Raw genomic sequence first — 22,615 nt, forward strand, 5'->3', positions numbered from 1 at the left:
GTGGTTACAGGAACTATTGTAAGGAGTTAGATTAAAATCCTACTCAGAGAAGCTGCATTCAAATGAAGCTGCAACAGAAGCTCTGAAGGCATAGACAGAGGGAGGTTGGAGAGACATCAGGGATGGTGGAGGAAACGCTTGGTTTAGCTGGTTCATCTCCCTGTGATCTCACTGTGCTATATGAGAAGGGGAAACAAAATCTAGTCACATAACAGATAACTGTACAGTAGGAAGACAGTGAAGATTAGGGATAACTGCAGACTGAGTAGGCACATGGAATTAACAGAATGAAAAAGTAGGCTCAGCCAGTGGGGAGAAGAACCAGCCTTGCTCCCTGCTTTACTTGTTTAATTCCAAATTTGTATTTCTTTTTGCAGTGAAGGAGAGAACAGTCAAAATGGTGATGAAATATGATCTCCCTTCAAAGTTTTCAAGCCCTTGAATTAAATTGTTAATGGAAATGGGAAGGGATCTCCTCTCCTCTCCTCTCCTCTCCTCTCCTCTCCTCTCCTCTCCTCTCCTCTCCTCTCCTCTCCTCTCCTCTCCTCTCCTCTCCTCTCCTCTCCTCTCCTCTCCTCTCCTCTCCTCTCCTCTCCTCTCCTCTCCTCTCCTCTCCTCTCCTCTCCTCTCCTCTCCTCTCCTCTCCTCTCCTCTCCTCTCCTCTCTCTTGATATTCTCTAGAAATGGCTAGGACAGAGTGAGTTTGAAGCCCCTCCTCATGGAATTCATGCCATTCTCATGGAATTGGCATTATTTGGCTCTAATTTTTATCTTGCTGACAGGAAACACCCTTCAGAGTATTTGAAGTGGACACTCCTTTAGCTTGGGAAAGTAGAGAAGACATGCCATCAAATGTAATGCTGCACCACATTCCTGCAGCCTTTTCTCCCAGGCAAATCTAAGCATACTTGACAATATTTTTTCTTTAGAGTCAATAAAAATGATAGCCCAAGATATCAAACCAACAGAAAAGGGAAAACTTCTGGTTAAGGCTTCAGAAGACCTCATATCTGTATTTTCTTTTCTATTATGTATTATTTCAGAATGTCTTGTGGATATTTTAGATTCATGGTCGTTTTTACCTTGTGTTTGGTATCAGGTCTGGGCATGTGTCACATTTTCTCCTGCTTATTTGACTGTGCATGCATGAGGTAAAGAAGAATATTTTCTTTTCATCCACTGAGGGGTGGATGGTCATGATGTTGATCTAAGGCTGGGCTGCTAATTGGCAGAGAAGGTGGCAGGAATTTGATCATAGAGTAGCAAAGAAACAGCTGCAGTACATGATTAAGTTATTTTCCCTGTTGGATCAGTATATTAGCATGCTGGTTCAATGTGTATTCTGCAGCTTGGAAGGAGGAGTGTACAAGGGTTTTGAAACTTAGAGTCCAAATAGAAATGACTCACGTTAAGGTTTAATTCTGCAGCGGTTAAATCTTTCTGTAAATAGCAAAACCTGAATTGGATCTTTTTTACTTTTATCAAGTGAGGTCATATTGAATTAGACTTTGAAACACGACTCTTTGTGGATTGAATGGACAAGAGCAGACATAATGTTAATGCCATGCACGGTATCACAGCCTTTATTTTATTCTTTTCTAGGTCCTGGGATTGCTTTCGTGGTTTACCCAGAAGCCTTAACGAGGCTTCCCCTCTCTCCCTTCTGGGCTATAATATTCTTTTTGATGCTTCTGACACTTGGATTGGACACTATGGTAAACTGCTTTTGTTTCTCATTCCTTTCCTCTTGCTTTCCCCGATTATTTATTTAGAGGACCACACAGTTACTCATTATTTTCCATGTGGTCAGTTTGCTTTACTTTACTTTAGAGGAATTTTTGCTTTACTTTAGAGGAATGAAGTAGGGCCATCAGTGCTGAAATCGTTTGGGTGAAGCTTTGGTGTTGACATATGGGCGTTTAACACCTGGGATGCAAAAATACTCTGTTTAACATTACAATATATCAATCTGGAACACTTTGTTTAGGTGACAAGTGCCGAAATGACTTCTTTTGTTTTGTCCTTCAGTTTGCCACTATCGAGACGATAGTCACCTCCGTTTCCGATGAGTTCCCCAAATACTTACGTACGCACAAGGCACTGTTCACTCTTGGGTGCTGCGTCTCCTTTTTCATCATGGGATTTCCTATGATCACTCAGGTAATAATTTTGTCTTTGAGCATAATTTTGTCTGTCCCCAGCCCCCCCCTTGTGGCCGTTCTCCTCCTGTGCAAGTTGCAAAAGATTAAGCTGAATTCAGCCGCGAGTGCAGACACCGGGTGAGTCTGAAAGCCTTATTAATCTTTTTGTTTAACGGATTCTCTGACCGAGACCTATTGAAAAGACTTTGCTGTCCTCTTTCTGAGAATCAGACTTTCAGAATTTATTCTTAGCCGAACATCTCCAAAATAATCATGTAAATTAGGTATCTGTTTTTCAAAAGGACTTTTTAACATCATATAAAGGTGCACATCAGTTTCGACGTCCTCCCCCCTACCCCGTTAGGTATATACCAGTAGTTTTGGCAAACTGTGGGGTTAATAATGAACTTCTCATCTACCATTGATAGTTTACAGTATCTTTTGTTCACTAATTCCTCAATCCTTATATAAACTCCCAGAAATTTCAAAAGGAGATGCACAACTATTTTCTTCCTTTTTTACCCCTCCTCTCATCACCTACCAGCCCAGCTTTGCTATTACAAAGCCTAGGATAGATTCAGGCCTTCCTTCCCTTGAATTATGCTGCTTAACCTCTGCCCTGAAGATATGACATGAAATCCTTTCCAAGGAGATGAGCTGGGCTCACTGTAACAGTATTTCTGGTTTCAATAGCGATTTTGCTCTTGGTATAGTATTAAGTGCTTAGAGACACTGCTGGTGCAAGGTCTGGTCTCAGTTCAGTCCTTGACCTGAAAGGACTGAAACCAGTGTCTTCCCAGATTGTGGTAACTACCAGACTCAGGTGTACCCTCTGCTTTTTTTTTTTTTTTCCTGGTTGGATTTGATATTCTTTCATTTGGAAGGAAGAATGAATAGTGTGGGATGAGCCTGTGTCCAGTCAGTGTTTGGATGCTTACTTCATATAGACAGTCCTGGGTCCCGCTCCTGTCCGTTTTGCCTACCTTAGCACCAGTTAGAGTTGTGACACATGGAGAGACACCAGCTATATGTCACAAGTACTGGCTCTTTTACCCTTTATTTTCTTTTTTCTTTAGGGTGGAATGTATATGTTACAACTTGTGGACACTTATGCAGCTTCTTATTCTCTTGTCATCATTGCCATCTTTGAGCTTGTTGGAGTTTCCTATATATATGGTAAGAAAACAACACAGTTATTGGGCAGCCTATGTCAAAGTAATGTTGTAGCACTCAGTGAAATTCTGAAGGAAAGGAGTAACACTTTTTATTTTAAATTTAAAGAAAAAGCCTCATAATTTTCTTATTTTGAATGGAAACAGAATGGAACTTCATTACTACAGATTCCTTCAAGTACATATATTCCAAAGATTTCTACATAGTCTAATGTCCTATTCCCACCAATAGCTTAAAGCCAGTGCTTAGAGACCAGGCATTTAGTGACACTTCTCTTTCACATTCCAACAGTTTTTAGGGTCAAATACTTCTTGACCTAGAAATGGTATTTTTGCATTTAACAACTTCTGAAGATTTATTTCCTACATACACATTCAGCCTTGTCTTTAGCCCTTCTGTTCACAACACAGAACCAAGGCTATGCAGTTGCTCGGACTGATTAACGATGCACAGTGACAACTCTGGTTGTATCGATCCACGCTGGCATGCATTAAACCACAAGGAAGATCCTCAGATAGTATAAAGCAGAGCAGTTACCTTGATGCTGCTGTAGCTGCATTCATTGATACCAGCCAGCTGGCACATTGCTCTCAAACTTGTCCAGTGCTTTCATGAGATTGATTCTTGGAAATGTGTGATCTCAGATGATAGTGATAAGAAATCTGAAGATTCCCCTACATATCAGATGATTAATTTATGTCTGGAGTGTGGTGGTGCCACTTCAGACTTTCCTTCAAAAGCAAAGGATGTTCTGAATCTCAGTATTAAAGATGACAAAGATAAGGCTGTTTCTGCTGTTGCTGTGGACAACCATACATTTTGTATTTTATATCAGCTAGACATAAAAAATGTTGTATTGAAGGTGCACATACAGCAGCATGATCTTGGGCTCTAGTCCTGTGCACTGGATACTTAAATGTATCAATGTTGTGGAGTCCACTATAATTCAAATGCATTAAAAATATCAAATGTAAATCAAAGCATGGAGAATTTGTTGCTCTTGCTTGAGAAATGAATGTTATAGACAGGACAGGGAATCAGCTTTTCCTTGTTTTTTTCTAGTTTAATGGAAACACAGAAGTGCATTTTATCTCTGCTGACATCCCATCCAGTCAGCAGGCCCCAGTGGTTGTAAGCTAAGTCAGATATAACCCAGTGAGGAAATGTTACAGAATGCAGTTGGCTGTGAGAGAAAGCTGATTTAGACCAATCATACTTTGGTTGATTAAAATGCTTGTTATTGTTTATGGCCCTGAAATGTACTTTGATTTCAGCTGGTTTAGAAGTGTAATCTCTGTGAGGGAAATGGTATTAGTAACTGCTATCAGCTATACTTTCAAACCCTTCTCAAAGGACCTGAGAGCAATACTTTGAGATATCTCCTGAAGCAAAGTCCAGAGATGGATTTGGGGGATTATTTCACAGAAGTCCTGGTTTGACAATCAATGCTGGCAAGTTTTGCCATTGCTTCGTGCTTCACTATCCACGAAGACATGTGAGGTTTGCCTGTTCCCTCTTCCAGTTACCACTAGGTCTAGCACTTACCTGTTCCTGTGGAAACACCACCTGGTATGTGTCACCTGAGACATCAGGGCCTGGTTGCCATACTGACCAATTTCCCCACTTTCCTAAGATGATTATAATTCCATAAGAGAGGGTGAGTGGGAATGCTCAAGAAGAGCTCAAGGGTTTGCTGGGGTTTTTTTGCCTGGTTTTGGGTTTTTTTTCCCAATATAAAGATTCCTTGTTTGGAATATTTTTAAATAACACCCAAAGTACTTAAATCTGTAGAATTTGTTGGTTCTGTATGTTTTTAAATGAGGATGAAGGTAAATAGGGAGCAAATCCTCTCTCTGTTCCTCCTCTAGACACTGTGTGGCAGAAGCACTACAAACCTGTCTTTGCCCAACATCAGTTTATTAGCACTGTAAGCAAAATCACTCTGCCTAGTGCCTGCTTTGCCCAACAAATTCTGTATCCTTACAACACTAAGTTTTGTGAAACACATTAAATAACACAGAAATAGTTACAGCACTGCAAAGGAAGGGCTTGAATAGAGGAGAACTTCTTTTTAGTTACTTTACTGTAATCAGACTTGGAGAAGATCTGACAACTTGCAAATAATTCTTTCCATGCTTTCTGTACCATCTGATTACTGGTCATCAGAAGTTAGTAAAGCTTTTGATACAAAGACAGCAAAGATACTTCAAAGATTATTCTCTGGAATTAACCTTTTTCTAGGCTAAAGGTCTTCTAGTCTTTTATATGAAAAAGGAAAGATGTGCTTGTCAAACATTATCTGCTTAACTAATGTATCATAGGTACTTCTACTGAATTAAAGCTACTTTTGTAAGGATTGTTCATAGGGATACAGCTTGTATATTTGTGATTTGCACCCTGTAAATACAAGTGAAGCTGCTGCTTTTGTTATATTCCTTCAAGCAGTGCTTAAAATTGGCATAATATATTTCCAAGCTCTGACAATTTTACACTCCACTGACACCTTTCTCTGTACTCTTGTACTCTTGTACTCTTCATAGCAAGCAAGTTGACACAATAGTGGCAGGTGCTTTTATGATGAAATAAATCTGTCTTTAGTTCTTGTTACATGTTCTGCTTGCTGAGATTTCCAAATTACGAAGAGGCACACGTGGTTATTTCCTTTCAATCATTTATTTTTCAGTAGTCAGTGCTGCATAATCCAGTCAAATGCTGGTTTTTACTTCACAAGCTGGTGTGGATACTTATCCTCCAATTGTTTAGATGATGATGTGTGATTGGTAGAGAATAGCTTAGAGCTGTGGATATTAATTTAATCATCAGCATAATTCCCACTGTTTCATTTTGTAATGTGAAGCTGAATACCAAGACCCTTGAGTGAAACCCTGTTGGAAACTGAAAATGTACGACCTTAACTTGGCTCATGCTTCTTCCAGATCTGCTTTTTGACAGGTGGTTTTTGGGAAGGCTCATTGTCAGAGGGAGTGGAAACTGCTGCAGTGTATTTGTACAAAGTGTTAATTTTGAGCATTTTACCTGGAGCAGAATATTGAAATTGTTGTTCTTTTGAATGCATTTTATATCTGCAGCACTTAGGAATACATTATCCTACTTTGGAGAGTGGGACTTGAGATATGGAATATCAGGTGTTGTTTGTTTCCCAAAGTTATCCACAGGCCTGGCTGATCTGAGAGGGAGAGCAGATATATTGAGATTTAATCACTATTCTGTTAACTAAATCAACCCTTCACATTTTCTATGGGATTTGTCAAACCTATTGTCAGTCTCTCATTGGGGAAGGGATGAGTTCTGTGTCATCCCTGTATTTGACCCCTGAACTGCTAATGTCTAGAAGTGTCTTAAATTGTGGGTATATACTGATTATTGCCAACTACATTTTCAAATTGGAATTTCAAACAAACCTGTGTGGATTTGCATGAAGCTTTCATGAATTTTGGAAGTAGAAACACCTGGTAACTATCCAGTTAGGTATACCTGCTTTCCACAAGCATGAGTGAAGCAGAGACACTCTGGTGAGCTTTAAACTTTGGGGTAAAAGCCTTCAGCCTGTACCTTATGCTGCTGCAATTAGTTTAAAGCTAGTTTTGTTCCTACAACAGCACACCGTAGGGATGATGCTGTGTGAGCGTCTCCCTCTTAGCTTGCTGCAGATGGTGTGCTGAGCTGTATTAATCAGGTAAATAAAACACAGAGGCAAATAATTCAGTGGCAGCTAAGATCTCCTTTCAGATCCATAACACAGTGACATTGTGAGTTATGGTAAGCACAGACATGCAAAGTTTTGTTGCAAAATGGAAAAGCACATGATGAGTCAGATGGGTGCTGAAGTACAGGGATTGCAGGGAGGAAGTACAGTTACAGAAACAAAGTGTGACATCTGGGTCATCTTGGGTTGGTTTTGGCTTATATCTACTGCAGGTTGTACTTTTCCCCTCCCCTAAATATTGTTCTTTCTATACGACCTTCTTGTTTGATCTCTGGATTTTTTCTTCTCTATTTGGCACAGTTGTATCATTTTACTCTGACATGCTGCTTGCCTTGAACTGGCTTTCTCTGCTCTCACCCTCTGAGATAGGCCTTTAGGGCTGCCCTGGTACCATCTATCCCTGCTGCTTGCTTAGAGGTGCATCAGAAGACACTGATTATTGAGCCATTGATATTTTTACCTGTGGGGCCATCTCTTCTTAATTCTGAGAACAGTCAGGTGGATAGATATAGTTCTTCATGATAACAACAAAAAGCCTTCAGAATTACATGGTTCAAGCCTGGGGCTTATCCCTTCTTATATTCAGCAGCAGCACTGGCTGGCTATAAGGGCAGTAAGAACATAAAGGAGTTTATTACTTTTGTTCCAAGTATTTCTTCCCTTACTCAATGACTTTTCTCCAACATTTAAGCTCCATCCCTGTCCCCACATCATAAAACTTAGACTAAATTCTGTAGAATGATGCTTTGTAAAATATGAATGACAGAGATGATGACTTGTTTTATTTGGATAGAATTGACCCAACTTGGAAATGTTTCTGAGACAGATGAGCTCAGCCCTGGACCAGAGACCTTCCTCTTACCATCATTAGAAAAGCTGGAACGAATTTCAGTTTTGATTTTATTACTTTCAGATCAGTCAATCAGTTTGTTACAAAAGTGTTGCATGTGATTTGAAATATTTACAGATGCTCTTTGAGAATTTCAAGCACTGCTTGCATATCAAATGAAAAAGAACAGGATGTTACCAGTTTCAAGGCTAAGAGATGTAGTCCTACCCCAGTCATGCAGAGGGTATGGAGAAGCTCAGATATTTTCTATACTGGAGTGGATATATAGATATTATTGAGGTTCTTCTTCACAGTGAAATCTAACAAATCTACACATAACTGCAGCTAACCCATGCACACTGTTTAAGGCCTGAGCCCAAAACATACTGAATGCTTAATATCTATATAAAAGCTCAATTTTGCTTTAATCTTTACTTAGAATGGTTCCCAACATAACAGTTTCATTTTTCTGCTGTGTGGTTAGATCTTCCACTGAAGTTTTCAACAGACAAGGCAGAGTTTGTTTCTGTAATTAGACACAGGGGAGATAACAAGAGCTGTGTTGCAAACTGCAGCTGGTTCCTTTCACACCCAATTGCATTTACATTTGCTATTTACAGGATTGCAGAGGTTTTGTGAAGATATAGAAATGATGATTGGATTCCAGCCAAGCAAATTCTGGCGAGTCTGTTGGGCATTTGTGACCCCAACTATTCTGACAGTAAGTAAAATTATTTTTCCAAGTGTCTTCCACAAAGAGCTTTGTTGTTGTTTCTTCATCATTCGTGATGTTTGTGATGTTTTCACGGGTGCAGATACCTAGACACACTCACATGTGTGTTCTTGCATATGTAGATAGTTGACAAAGCAGAGGTAAGTAATGGTATTTTTGACAGAAGGGATCTCTACATGCTGCTGTGGTAGCTGTTCCCTGTCTGCAACATGTTGCTATGGCATACTATCACATAACAGTGTCTCTGATTACTGTCTATATATGAGTGTGTGTAATGTGTGTATATGTACACACATAGAGAGGGAGAGGAAAGGGTGCGATCCTCCTGTCTGCTCTCAGAGTGAGCTGGGAAAAAGCCTAGTTTTATTTTATTTGAGTCAGAAACTCATCAGAGAGACACGCTTTGGAGAGGTTCAAGGGGAAATGTGTGTGACAAAGTTTAATCTGCAAAGATAGAGATATTTTTGTAAAGGTCAAAATAGTTATGCTCTCGGTAACAAATACAATCCCTTCGGTGTCTCAACAACAACAAAAAAGGGAAAAAGGGGGGAAAAAAGAGAGGAACTTTCGTTTGCAGCCCCTTTGGGCACCTCGGCAGTGAAGGAATGCTCACCCCCTTGCACACACGCAGACCCAGGAGGTCTCAGAGCCTCAGGGATGCGGCTGGTCACCTCCCGGAGCCTCAGGGATGCGGCCGGTCACCCCCCCGGAGCCTCAGGGATTGCGCCGGTTCCTCCCGGAGCCTCAGGGATGCGGCCGGTCCCCCCCGCCGGAGGAGCTGAGCGCCGCGCTACCCCGCTCGCACCGCCAGGTGGCGCTGTGCGACAGCAGCTGGCGGCGCACGACACGGCCCCGGCCCGGGGCGGGGTGACGCGATGGGTATCGGGGGGTCGCGGGGCTGCCGAGGGCGATGGGAAGTGCCCTGACCTGCGTGTGGACTTCATTTAAAACAAACCACGAGGTTTAAAATCTAAGGACAAGTGGTGGTTTATTTCTTTTGGGTGTTTTTCTTCTTTTGTTTGCTGTTTTTTCCCACCCCGTGGCATTTAGATCTCCATTTAATCTAAAAGATGGCATGTTCTCAATTTTATCACTGCTACTCATGTTTTCTCCAAGTCTGATAGTCAAAATACAGTATATCTGTCCACATTTGCTGTCTAGCTCTCTTAACACAAAGTTTCCTTTATGTTTTAACCAAAGTACAGATACAACCTTTATTCCCTCTCATCTTTTGGCACAAGAATGAAGCAATTCTTACAGCCCTTCCAAAAGCCTGCAGCCCCATAACTTGGTATAAAGCAATCAAGCCCCCTTTCACCAGCATTTTATATCTGAGAGCACACACCTTGGCCTGAAATTCTTCCTCCAAGCCTGGAGCACACACATGGCAAACCCATCAGTTATCTGTGTAGGATTTGAAAAACTCACGTTTTTTCAGCAGTGCTAAGTAGTTCCTACAAGTATGGATAGGTACCAGACAAGAGAAGTTAGTAGAATTTCTGAGAAGACATGTGTTTTGGATAATAAGTATGCTGTCACCTGGGTGGGATGATGAAGTAAATGATGACTCTGTATTCCTTTGCACTCACTTCTTCCAGACAAGTTGTATTTCAGCTTAAGTGCCAGGACATTCCTACATGTGCTGTTCCTTAGTGCAGTGTAAACATTGGTAAATCCTTTTATTTCTGGATAAGCTTAGTAACTTCTTTTCAGTATTAATTCAGGAATGTGATAATTTTTCTTCTGGAAACTGCTAAGTTTAGTTTCTACAGATAGAAGTGCACGTGTGAAGGGAATAGTGAGTGCTGGTGAGCTCAACAAAATCCTGAGTTTGTGGAAAATGCCTTTCCTTACATGAGAACAATTTTTCCAATGGGCATAATGAAGATATTTTCCTTCCCTGAGTAGATCTTTACCAATTGCCTTCACTGAAGTCTAATATTGTTGTGTGAAACCCAGGTAGGCTTGTCTTAACAATCCAGGAGCAACTGTTGCTTGATTGTGACAATACATGGGCACAGTTTACAAATCCCTTTACAAAAAGTTTGAAGGCATAGCCCGGTTTCATCTAGTATTAGGATAACACCAACAGCAAGGTATTTTTTTCCCTCTGAATGTGGAGGCCTGTCCAGATGGTTTGTATCTCTCTTTTTTCTTCCAATGGTTGCTTTCAAGATGCTGCCTTAGACCCACTGTTATGGTTCTGAAGGGAATTGGAAGGCTTTTCTGCAAATTGCTTGGTTCCTTTACTGATCAGGCTTACACTCTCAGCAACTGCCAGTTATCACAACCAGGGAATAGGAAATGATGTAGTTTCTTAAGGAAAGAAAATTCAGGAAGCAAAGAGGTCAGTTCAAACTTGCATGTTCTGTTGTTCCCTCCAAATACAATATTTAGTGAATGTACAGTGAGAAATAAATTGACACTGCACAGCTGTGATTCAATTTTTGTGCGATGGAAACAGACAAATAAAACCAAGGAATACATTCTTTTCTATTATTGCTTCTGTAAAGCTAATATTTGATTCATTTGGACAGTCTAGTATCAGACTTTCAATTACTCCCCATCTCTGGAAATAAAACTGATCATTTTTATACATGCCTTCACCTCCTTACACTGCTATAAATCTTCTATATGCAATTATTGGGAGCACAGGCATTTCCCAAAAGTTACTGAATTATGCACAAATGTAAGCAAATGTATTGCTATTCATACAGTAAGTGAAATGGAGTAACTTGGCATAATCACATTAGGTAAAACTGCCAATAGACCATGTAATAAAGCATGTTACTCTGGGGGCAAGATTCTAATTTCAATTCTTCTGGCATAAGTACAGTGATTTTTTTTTTTTTTGGTGGGATTTTGCAAGATTTCCATGAAAATTATTAGATTCAGACTCTGACCTGTTTATTACAGCTCATGCAAATGCCCTGCCTTCGGTGTATGTACTTTGATCTGTGTTCCATATATACCAACTCTGTGTGGATACCTATAGTTCACTGCATACCAGGCTTGTATCACTCACTCCGACCTATTTGCTTTCTCTCTTTGTTTCCAGTTTATTCTTTGCTTCAGTTTTTACCAATGGGAACCAATGACTTACGGAGCTTACCACTATCCAGGCTGGTCCATGGTGCTTGGATGGCTGATGCTGGCCTGCTCAGTTATCTGGATCCCAGTTATGTTCGTGATAAAAATGCATCTAGCCCCAGGCAAATTTATTGAGGTAATTCTTCTGTCTGTTTTTTGCTGCTTAAAAATATGATCGTAGGAGACTGTCTGTTTTATTTTTACATTGATTTTTTTGGGTGATATTGAATGTCTAATAGTGCTAAGATTACTTTCTGGTAAGCTGGTTATTGTGTTGCAAAGCGATGCTCAGTTGATTTAAAATGCAGACCTTGTATTCCTTCTTCTTCAACAAAACACTCCTAAATTGTTAAGCGATTGCTTTTATGAGAACTAGAAGAAGTTACAAATTTCACAAGCCCAGGTATGGTGTTACTGAGAGAGAGTTGTGCCAGCTTTGCCAGACTTTTTCTGCAAAAGCAGTGTGTAGTTGTAGGAAGCATCAGCTGCTGGTGTGCATTATGTGGCAGCGAGCTTTGCAGTGGGTGACAGGAGATGTCAGTCAGGAGCTGCAAGCTTTGCAAGTTGAGATAGTCGGGCATTGGAGTCATCCAGGATGTGTTCCAGGAGGTTGTGCCACTTGAAGTTCGGGAATAAGATATATGAAAAGACCTCACGCTCTACAGCTCAAACTACTCATAAAATTAGCTGGCAATCAGTTTCCCCACTCTTCATCTCTTGATTTTTCTCGAATAAGCTGACCTTCTCTGTCACCTGGGCTTAAAAAAATGTCCAAGTGGCACTTAAACTGATGCTACTTTGTTTATTTTTTTCAAATCAGATTCCTGCCAATTTCCCCCACCACTCTAGACATGTGTCAGTCCCCTTCTACTCCCTGGCTGCGGCAGCCACCACCACTGCTCCCCAGCTGTTCCCATCACACCAGCTCCTCAGTTCCTCACAGGACATGCTACAGCAATACCTTCCGTATGTCAGCATTTCATCCCTTCCTTGCCTTCACATTGTCTTCTGGAGAGGTTCAATGCTCTTATTTTTGGCTTTTATGGCTTTCTCAGTTCTGCCCTCTCATCATTGCTTGCTGCTCCCTCTTTGAGCTAAGGAGCAAACACTCATCTCTCCTGTTCACATCCTCTTTTGCAGTTCATCTCTCCTGCAAAACCCGATGGGGTTGTTACATGCCTCAAAAATGAAAAGGAGAGAAAGTGTACTAAAATAGAATAATCTTTTTTGTCTTTCAACATGTCACACTACACATGCCTAAGGGAAAAGACCATGCCTTTCTGCTTCACATAGAGCAAAGGAGTTTAATATTAAGAGGTGGGACACCCTAGGGAGAGCATTCAAGTACATGGTTGGCATAAGGCAACAAGACCACTTGTCTAAAGGATTGTTCAGCCCTTCCACAGAGCACGCTGGAGTGTATAGGTCAGCAGACAACTGCTGCTACTGGAAATGTGCTGATGTGGAACTAGGCTTACACGTTCTTAAGTTTCTCTCATTAAGACAAATGGTTCTGCTTCAAATTTTCTTACTGACACCTGTAGTACTGGCATATGTATTGATGCAAAAATAGGGTACTCTCCTTACTGTCGCTCCAGTAGTGCATGCAAAGAAACACCAAAAAGTTGGATCTGTTTTGAAAGTGCTTTTGCTGAAGCTCTTTCAGCTGTAGCCCAGGATTTCCTGAGTACTGAGTCTGCTCCATAAAATTATTATGGCTGATTTGGGAGGTAAGAGTTGCAAACTGGTAATTAAGCGGAGATTAAAATAACTGATATAGAGGTCTGATTCACTTTATTAGGTAATAAACATATAATTGTTCCCTCTTAAGTCATCAGAAATATGTTTTCTTTCCTTTTTATCTGTAAATGTGCCAATCAAATTATATATTCAATAAAGAAATCAGCAGAAAGATTAGATTGTTGTTGTTTGCCAGGTTAACATTCTCCTCTCTTTTTTTCTCCTCTTGCAGATAGAAATGAAATATTTTTCTCATCTCAGAATTAAAATCTTTGTTTGTTTGTGGCAATGTACTTATTTTTGGTCATTTGTGTACTTTTGGGAAATATGCTAAACAGAAATCCAATTATTTTAATGCAGTTACCCACTGCTTAGACCATTGGGCTAAGTAATTGTGCACATGTCCTTCAGTAAGTGAGTCTCACAGTCTCTAGCCCTGGATCTGTGCTCCCTTCATATGGTGTGGAGGAGAATGTATAATTAAAATCTGGGCAGTTTATCCTCTATTAATCTTCCAAACTTGTGTACAAAACAAACAGTGAGCAGTGGAGCATTGCAGGGCCATCATCAATAATCTTAAATGAGCCTATCCTCATTTCTTCTGCATTGTAATTCTGCTCTGTAAGTTGAAATGAAACTCTTTTCTCTCCCCCATGCTGCAGCGACTCAAGTTGGTGTGCTCTCCACAGCCTGACTGGGGTCCATTTTTGGCCAAGCACCGTGGTGAACGTTACATGAATATGATTGATCCACTGGGAACCTCTTCCCTGGGACTGAAATTGCCGGTGAAGGATATAGAACTGGGGACCCAATGCTAATAATTATTACCTGGGTGGCAATAACATTGTTAGCCTTTTCTGCTATTTCTTTCAATTTTGTTTCCCCACCATTTCTTCTTTTCTTTTCCATGGTGCCTGAAAGTGGTTGCTTAGGAAAATAGGACTTACTGTTGCATGCCATAGGGAAGATCTAGCTAGACCACTTCCAGGTATGGGTGATGCCCATAACATGTCCTGTACCCTGTGAAACAGCAAAAGCATATTGTGCAACAGGTGTCATACCAGGTTTTGTAGGAATCATCAAAACACAATGGAAAATACTTGTAAGGAAATGATGTGCAGAATCTGATGCATTTCACACAAGCATCCTTGTTACAGGTAGCTGTGATGGGGCCAGGATTTTGATCCAATCTCTGATCGAAGGGAAGTTCAGTCCTTAGTGGGATGGAAGGGGATGTCCTGTAGTCCTGGTATAAATCCAGGGTGAGGCTCTCTCAATAAGTGGGGCAGCTTTTTCTACACCAACAGCAGGCTTTGACCTGTTGTCCCTGTGCACTTGTTTTATGATTTATGCTGACTTTGAGGACTTGTTATTGAAACAAGCGGCGACCCTTTAACAGCATGCCAGGAAGTGATGTGTGAGATAAGAACAGAGACACAATAATCCATCTGATCTTTTCAGGCATAAAAACACAAGAAAAACTTTAAGAACTACTAATTTGAGACTGAGACTAAACTAATTTGAGTCTAGAGGGGGTTTGGGAATGATGCCAGACTGAGATGTATGGGCATCACTGTTTAAAATAGTCATATGTTTCTTTTGATCATCTGATATCTGTTACATACATTAAAAATGCCTCAGCTATAGGAAGTGTCTGAAACCTTGCTCCACACTGAGGGCAACTGTGATTTTACTCACTTCACTCAATACTCAGCATAGTTTTCCTCGTTTCTCTGCTTTTGTTTACAGTATCTCCTCAAGAAGCCATCATATAATTTGTGCCTAACTTTGTATTCTTACAGTGGTAAGTGTAGTCTAGTTACCACCTGACAGTTATTAGAAGTTAGATGTGCTGTTCTACTTTGTGACTCCCCATTCATTCTCCTATAAACTCTTTATAAAACCTTTAGATGTATTCTTCTCTTTCAAGCAACGGGGAAATAGCAGAACACCACATGTCTATATATTTTATATATATAGCACGTAAATTCTTCCAAGCAGGATTTTATCTGAAATGTACATAGAGTTTGGGCTTTTTCTTTTTTTTTCATTTAAAACACTTTCATTAAATGAAATAACCCCAAACTCCACGACAGTTCATGCAACATTACATATATACAACATGAGGGTTGGGAGGAGAGGGTGAGCTAGTAGATGGCTGTTATAACACTGCATAGCAATAGGATGTTCCAAATCATTACATTTTAGGAATCAGACGTAAGTGGTGATATGAATGTTAGACTTTAATAGTTTTGTTACCTATTGGGCAGAGTAAAAATAGAGCTTTTTAAGAGTACATTTATTTATCTGAATAGAAAATTAGCCCAATTTATTGTAAATGCACTAGACCGAGGGAGAAAAATATATCTTCAATAATTGGCAAAATGTAACCTTTACTATCTTGTTATATCCTATACATACATATATGATATTTTTTAACAGTGATCAATGTTCATGTAGTGTGTACTAGTGATGTTTTATGTCCCTATAAATATCTTATCAATCAGTGTAGAGGTGGTGAGCTTAGAGTAGTTTAGCTGTTTTTTTCCCCTCCCCACACACACTACTGCAGTAGCCAGTAAATGTTCTTACCTTTCAGGGGACTGTTTCTATCCTGTTCTTTTGTCTGTCTGTCTCCATATTGCAGGGTCTCAGGTAAATCTTCAGTTAACGTGTGTCCGTAGATCAGTAGATGTGTTGCTTCATCCCGTTGAAGAGAACAAAATAACAACTAAATCTTAATGTAACACTTCCACAAACTAAGTTATTTTCTCTATGTGTGTGTGTATATATATATGTATATTAAATATATTAATCATTTTGCTGAACTTCCTCTTTCACGGGGCAATTAGTGTTGCCAGTTCTAGGCACTGCTGGAGACCTTTAATCCTCACGCAGGACAGGTGAAGCCCCACCAGGGGTTGTCACTGACTGAAGCAAGGGCAGATTTTGCAGCATTTTGTGTTGGCCCCTGAATCTCCACTCCACGGGCTCTGTCAGACCTTGTCTAGCACCACAGCGAGACAAGGACCCTTTTGTAACCTTCTCTGCCTTAAAGCTCTGCCTCCTTGTTTCAGCTTCGCCTGCTATTTTAACAAGGGGCTTGCTATTCTTTCTTCTGGCTTTTATTTTCCTGGCAGAGGCAGGTTTGAGAAGCCATGCTGTTTGATGTAATAAAGGTCCATAAAGACAAGCTGGAAATTTGGTCTCCGCATCTACGTGGGGCCGAGAGGCCTTCTGTGGGTGAGGAAAAGAGCCTAAGTCAGCACCTCTAGTGGGAATTAGGTTTTCTTGTCAGGATAAATATCTTCAGGCCTCTCTTTACCAATATTACCTAGCATCTTGGATTGATTCTTGAGAGTTCAAGCCAGTTTCTCTTCACTACTACTGTGATTCAAAGAGAAAGAGTAATATCCCTAGGTTTGGTCCTCTTTTAAAACACACTCAAATTGCTGAACAGTTCTGAATCCTTTCACTTCCTAACTTGTCTCAGGACATGCATTGGAACTGGCATTAACTAATTGCAATAAAATTACCTCAGTGTAAGGATGTCAGTTACTGTCTACCTTCAGTATAAAAGAGATATAACACTGCTATGTTATGATATCTTTTCTTTGGCTTGGATTACCAAACCAGAATGTATATGAAAAACAGAATTGTTTTCCTTGATATATGTAATTAATCTACTTGCTTTTAATTTAGGTGGTGTTGTTGTGCATGCTAAGTCATTAGCACAGGACTAGGCTTGCCTTTGATACTCTGAAAACAGATGATAGTGATTTTTGCCTTCAGCTTTGACCTCCATTATTAGGCTTGAAAAAACACTTGGAGAGGGAGGAGAAATGTATAAAAAAATCACAGAAGAGATGAAGCTTTCACTGTAGTGAAACTTAAAAGTAGATTTTTTTTTTTTCCACATGAGAACTTTTTTTCAAAAGCATTTCACTGGCCAAATCTGAATGTTGAGATTAAATTAACCAGCAGTGTCTTTAAGTGAGAAGTTACCTTGAAGTCTGGAATGCACTTCATTTACCATGTGTTAGGAAAAGTTTGCATGTACTTTGATAATTTTCTAAAGATAAATTTAGTAACTAATTAAATATTAGTAAAGATCTCTAACAAAAAAAAAGGAGGGGAAAAAGCCATATTAGTAAAAATGTGACGTATGTACTTGCAGATCTATCTATCTTGTGAGTAAAAAAATGTCCCAATTTGGTGAAATTACTCATGTTGCATATTTTTCCTTTGAAACAAAATGGAATTTCTGGATGAGCTGAGATGCATTATTGTATGCATTAAAGATTATACTTAGTGCAAATGCTTGCCATCTTAAAATTCTTTGGGGTCTTCCTAGTGTTTTTAATATGCAACGTTCAAAACCTGTGTTTCAGCTAGACGTGGCAGCACTTTGTTTCCAAAAGAAGGGTTTAACAAAATGACCTTTAATTGAGAAAGACTCGGATTGCCTTTATATGATGTTTCAATTGGGTCAAAGTAGTCTTTTGCTTAGATTCTGCTCCACTGACCATGTTAGATGTGCTTCAGCACTGAAGATCATTGTTTCTGATACACTGTGAAGTTCTTACCATGAAGTTCCAATGCCTGATTTGAAATACTTTTGGTCTTTTTGAACATATGCACAGTTGTATGGATAATATGATTTCTCATTGCCTGTGTTAAAACAACTGCTTATTTAGGGCAGGCATTGGTTTCCTATTGGTTTCTTAGACTGTAGCTCCACTTCTTGCAATTAAGAAAAGGCTTGTGGGGATTGTGGGTTTCAGGCTGCAGAGCTTTGGCAGAAAGCTTCTCTGCTTTGCTAATAACGCTGTTGTGAGAGACATTTGTTTCTTAGTTTGTAGTTAAATGGTGTGCACATAAGATATCAGAGCTTGATATTCTGAGGGACTCAGGTTGATGACTTGAAGGGGGAGGGTATGGGTATTTGGAGTTTCTGCCTTTGTCACCCTCAGGCAGCCTATCACCAAAGAGAGAAGGTTTTCCTGACGGGTTTAACATGAAGTGAGAATTGGGCTGGAGCTTATTGCTTGAGATATTATTATTTGCCCATAATGTTTAAATACATCTTCAGGTAACCATTTGCCTTATAGCTATTCTTCCATTGTTAGGAAAACTATTGATCGACTAAAACACGGCGTTACCTTATCATTTATACAATGTAGTGTTACCTTGTAAGGTAGATGCTTAGCTGGTATCAATTGTCACAGCTTTGTTTGGAGCTGGGACAATTTACACCAGTTGAGAATTGGCGCCCTGTGTCCTATGGCACTTTATTACGGACCCATCGCTGATGGGTTAAATCTTAATTACTTGCGTAATGTCATATATAAATATATATATATATATTTACAGGCATTCTATGGGGTACTGCTGCCTATGGATAAAGATTTGTACCCTAACCAGGTCATTATATTTTTTTTTTTCCATTAGCTATACGTGGAGAAGATATATTATGTTACAAAGGATGCATCCTCTATATCTCATGTAGTGCATATTATAATGCTGTATGTTATTAATTTAAGAAATCATTATTCTTGAGGCCCTACCTCAAATTTTGTATTTATGTGTACAAATGCAATTTATTGTATGATATATTTGCCTATTATATTTGGATGTGATAAATTAAAACTATTCAATAATGTATGGGCTCTAAAGACTCTAAATAAATGTCCAGTGTTTAAAACAGAAAATACGTCGATGCTTTGCTGCTGAATGAAATGTCTCTTTTTTTTCCACCGCCTCCTTCCCCACCCAATACAAACCACAAACATCATTCTTACTTAACACACAGCCTTAAGGTATCTGCAGAATTGATCCACTGGATTGTTAGAAACCTTGAGTAGCAACTGGAAACAGTCCTCTTGGGGAATGGAGATATTGCACAGCTGCAGAAACAAGCATCAATTAAATGGTTGGATTCTTAACTATTTAAGTGCTGTGTAGCTTGTGGAATAATTGATTGCTTATCAAAGGACCAACTGGATTTGCTTAAATCCTTCTTAGCCTATCAATTCAAGCATCTCAAAGGCTGTGGCATTGTTAAAAACAATAAAGGTTCATGTCAGCTGTAGATGCAAATGAGAGACGTAAGGGAAGAGCAAGTGAAGAAGGAGAGTGTAAGGCCACTGTTGCTGTATTGCTTGTTTAAAGCAGAATTCCTGCAGTGTAGTGAGGGCAATGTGCCACAGTACCAGTGTGGTAGGCAGATTTTTCCTTTCCCAGCACCTGCTATTGAAATAGTACTGATCCAATGTGTTTCTCTGCTGGCAGACAAGATCTTTTGACAAGCTTTCCCCAGATTCAATAGCTGAAGTAAAATGTCTGATCACAATGCAGCATCAAATGTGATAACACAGAAGATACCAACGTGGTGCCAAGAGTGTGACAGCAATTCCAGGCAAGGGCCTAATCCTGAAAACAGCTCAATAGATACGTGCCAGGACTGTTTCAGCAGTTCTAGTCATCAGTTTCCCCCCACAGAGTACTTTGTTCTGCCTGTAAACTTGCATTTTTGCGATATGTATGTGAAGATGAAGGAGATGGCAGGACCTAATGATGGTCTACAGTAATTCTTTGCACATGTAAGGCAGTTTTCATCTTGGAGAGAAGTCTAAAGTTAGCAGCAAGCACTGTATGTGCCTTGAAAAGCGGGTAAGTGTTATTAGTTCCTTTTACGGGAGGAAAAACCGAAGCATATGGAATTTGTAAGTTCTCCAGAGCTAACCAGTGCGAGTCAAAGATACAAGACATTGATTTTGGGAGTAAGAGTCACTCCTTTGCTGTCACCATTAGGCACTACCACTTGAAATCATTAAACTTGTGGGAATAGATAAAAATCCATGTTCTTTTAACTTGGCTGTATGAGTACACCCAGGTCATGGCTTAAAGCAATGCGTGTTACTTAAACGAGCAGAAGATAGGCACATCTCCTACTGCACTGCTAGCAGATGAGTTTAGTTTGAAATCATTCTACTATTTTGGGTCCTGACATTGCTGTGCTCAGGCTGTGGGCTGAAGGGCACATCTTACACCAACTGAATCAATTATAATGTTTCATTTAGGCTTTGCAGTCTCCAAACATTAGCTAAAAGCTCATTTGGGGATTGAAAATATAAAAGGCAGCAGGTGTTGCTCCATAATCATTTACAACTATATAACCAGCTGGCAGGACGGGTGTAGCACACGGTATTCCCCGGGTTTACATCTCTTTTTGTCAGTATTTAGGTGTGTTGTTCACTTTTGCCCTCTACTGGCAGCCAGGCAGAGGTTGCCTGTCTGGCTTGCAGGCAGCCCGCGGGAGCTCAGCCTTTCCAGGGATGCCAGCCGTACTTATGAATCGAGGTTTTTCTATCCTATGAACTACAAGGTAGGGTTTTTCTTTCTACTTGTTTTGGTTTGGTTTTGTTTTCCAGCGTTTGCATTTCAGATGGCAACTGGCTCCACACATTCAGCTACGCTTAAAGTTATGGTTAGCACTTTTAATTGCCTTTCATCGAAGGAATTCAAACAACCTTTCAGCTGCTCCGAGTGATACTGGGCCTAGTCAAAAGTAGTTTGTCAGCTACAAAATGCCACAAGCTTTGTGGATGACAGGACTAACAGTTTAGCACCACATAGTTAGCAACATCGTGATAATTTAGGTCAAAATCAAGAAGCATTCAAAGTCCAACTGGGAGTGAAAACCCAATCATTCCCAGGACTATTATCTGAGCTGAAATCCATCTCATTTGCCAGAACTAATGCTTTACTCTTGCAAAAGCACCATCGGATTTTAGTTATTTTTAATTGCTAGGAACGTTCAGGAACACAGTTTTAATTCTTGTCTGAATGTCATGCCTTTCAGCTATTTATAGTTCCAACAAGATCTTATCAGAACATCAGATTTTTCAGTGATAAAGGAACATGCTTTGCTGCTATTAGAGAAGGTGTAAGAATACTGTTGGCTGGGAGAATGTGATATCTTTTTCTCAGCCCTTCCATTTGTCTTATCGTTTTCTAATATGAACAGTTGGAAATGCTTGTAAGATGACTAATGCTCTCCTGATCCAAGATCATTTGTAGAGAGTTGGACTACAGGAGGACCCACATTTGTGGGACCAGCTTTGTTCCTACCAAACTGCCTACGTTGCTTTTGCAGTACCTGCAGACTATTTGGATGTTTCGAATCCATAGAAGAACAAGGCAGGAATGATTACAATCATAGCATGGTAGGGGTTGGAAGGGACCTCTAGAGATCATCTAGTACCTCCCTGCCAAAGCAGGTCCATCTAGATCAGGTCACACAGGAACATGTCCATGCAGGTCCTGAAGACCTCCAAGGAAGGAGCTTCCACACCCTCCTTGGGCAGCCTGTGCCAGGGCTCCCTCCCCTGAACAGTTTAAGTGGAACTTTTTGTGTTCCAGCTTCTCTCCATTACCCCTTGTCCTGTCACTAGATACAGTAGAAAAAAGGGATGCCCAACCTCCTGACACACATCATTTAGATATTTGTAAATATTAATAAGATCACCCCTCAGTCTCCTCTTCTCCAGACTAAACAGCCCCAGTTCCCGCAGCCTTTCCTCATATGAAAGATGTTCCATTCCCCTGATCATCTTGGTGGCCCTGCGCTGGACTCTCTCCAGCACTTCCCTGTCCCTCTTGAGCCGAGGAGCCCAGAACTGGACACAGGACTCCAGATGAGGCCTCACCAGGGCAGAGTAGTGGGGGAGAAGAACCTCCCTCGACCTGCTGGCCACACTCTTCTTGATGCATCCCAGGATGCCATTGGCCTTCTTGGCCATGAGGGCACATTGCTGGCTCATATTTAGTTTATTATCAATCAGCACTCCCAGGTCTCTCTCTGCAGAGCTGCTCTTCAGCAGTTCGACCCCCAGCCTGTCCTGGTGCATGGGGTTGTTCCTTCCCAGATGCAGGACTCTGCACTTGTCCTTGTTGACCCTCATGAGGTTCCTCTCTGCCCAACTCTCAATCCGGTTGAGATCCTGCTGAATGGCAGCACAGCCTCTGGTGAATCAGCCAGTCCTCCCAGTTTGGTGCCATCAGGGAAGTTGCAGAGGGTACCGTCTGTCCCCTCATCCAGGTCGTTGGTGAAGATGTTGAACAAGACTGGCCCCAGAACCGATCCCTGTGTAACTCCACTGGCCACAGGCCTCCAACTT

At 40.5% G+C, this 22,615-nt stretch overlaps 1 protein-coding gene across 1 annotated transcript in view; it reads left to right on the forward strand.

The window, feature by feature from the left end:
* SLC6A5 (solute carrier family 6 member 5) overlaps positions 1 to 14,251 on the forward strand; it is a 49,517-nt gene extending 35,266 nt beyond the window's left edge. Inside the window, exons 11-16 of the mRNA XM_061999301.1 lie at positions 1,603 to 1,715; positions 2,029 to 2,160; positions 3,218 to 3,317; positions 8,491 to 8,591; positions 11,662 to 11,829; positions 14,096 to 14,251. Coding sequence (XP_061855285.1) covers positions 1,603 to 1,715; positions 2,029 to 2,160; positions 3,218 to 3,317; positions 8,491 to 8,591; positions 11,662 to 11,829; positions 14,096 to 14,251 — 770 coding nt within the window. The remainder of the gene's footprint in view (positions 1 to 1,602; positions 1,716 to 2,028; positions 2,161 to 3,217; positions 3,318 to 8,490; positions 8,592 to 11,661; positions 11,830 to 14,095) is intronic.
* Positions 14,252 to 22,615: the final 8,364 nt, after the last annotated feature.

This window comes from Colius striatus, chromosome 7 (assembly GCF_028858725.1).
Source record: "Colius striatus isolate bColStr4 chromosome 7, bColStr4.1.hap1, whole genome shotgun sequence".
Taxonomy (NCBI): Eukaryota; Metazoa; Chordata; class Aves; order Coliiformes; family Coliidae; genus Colius; species Colius striatus.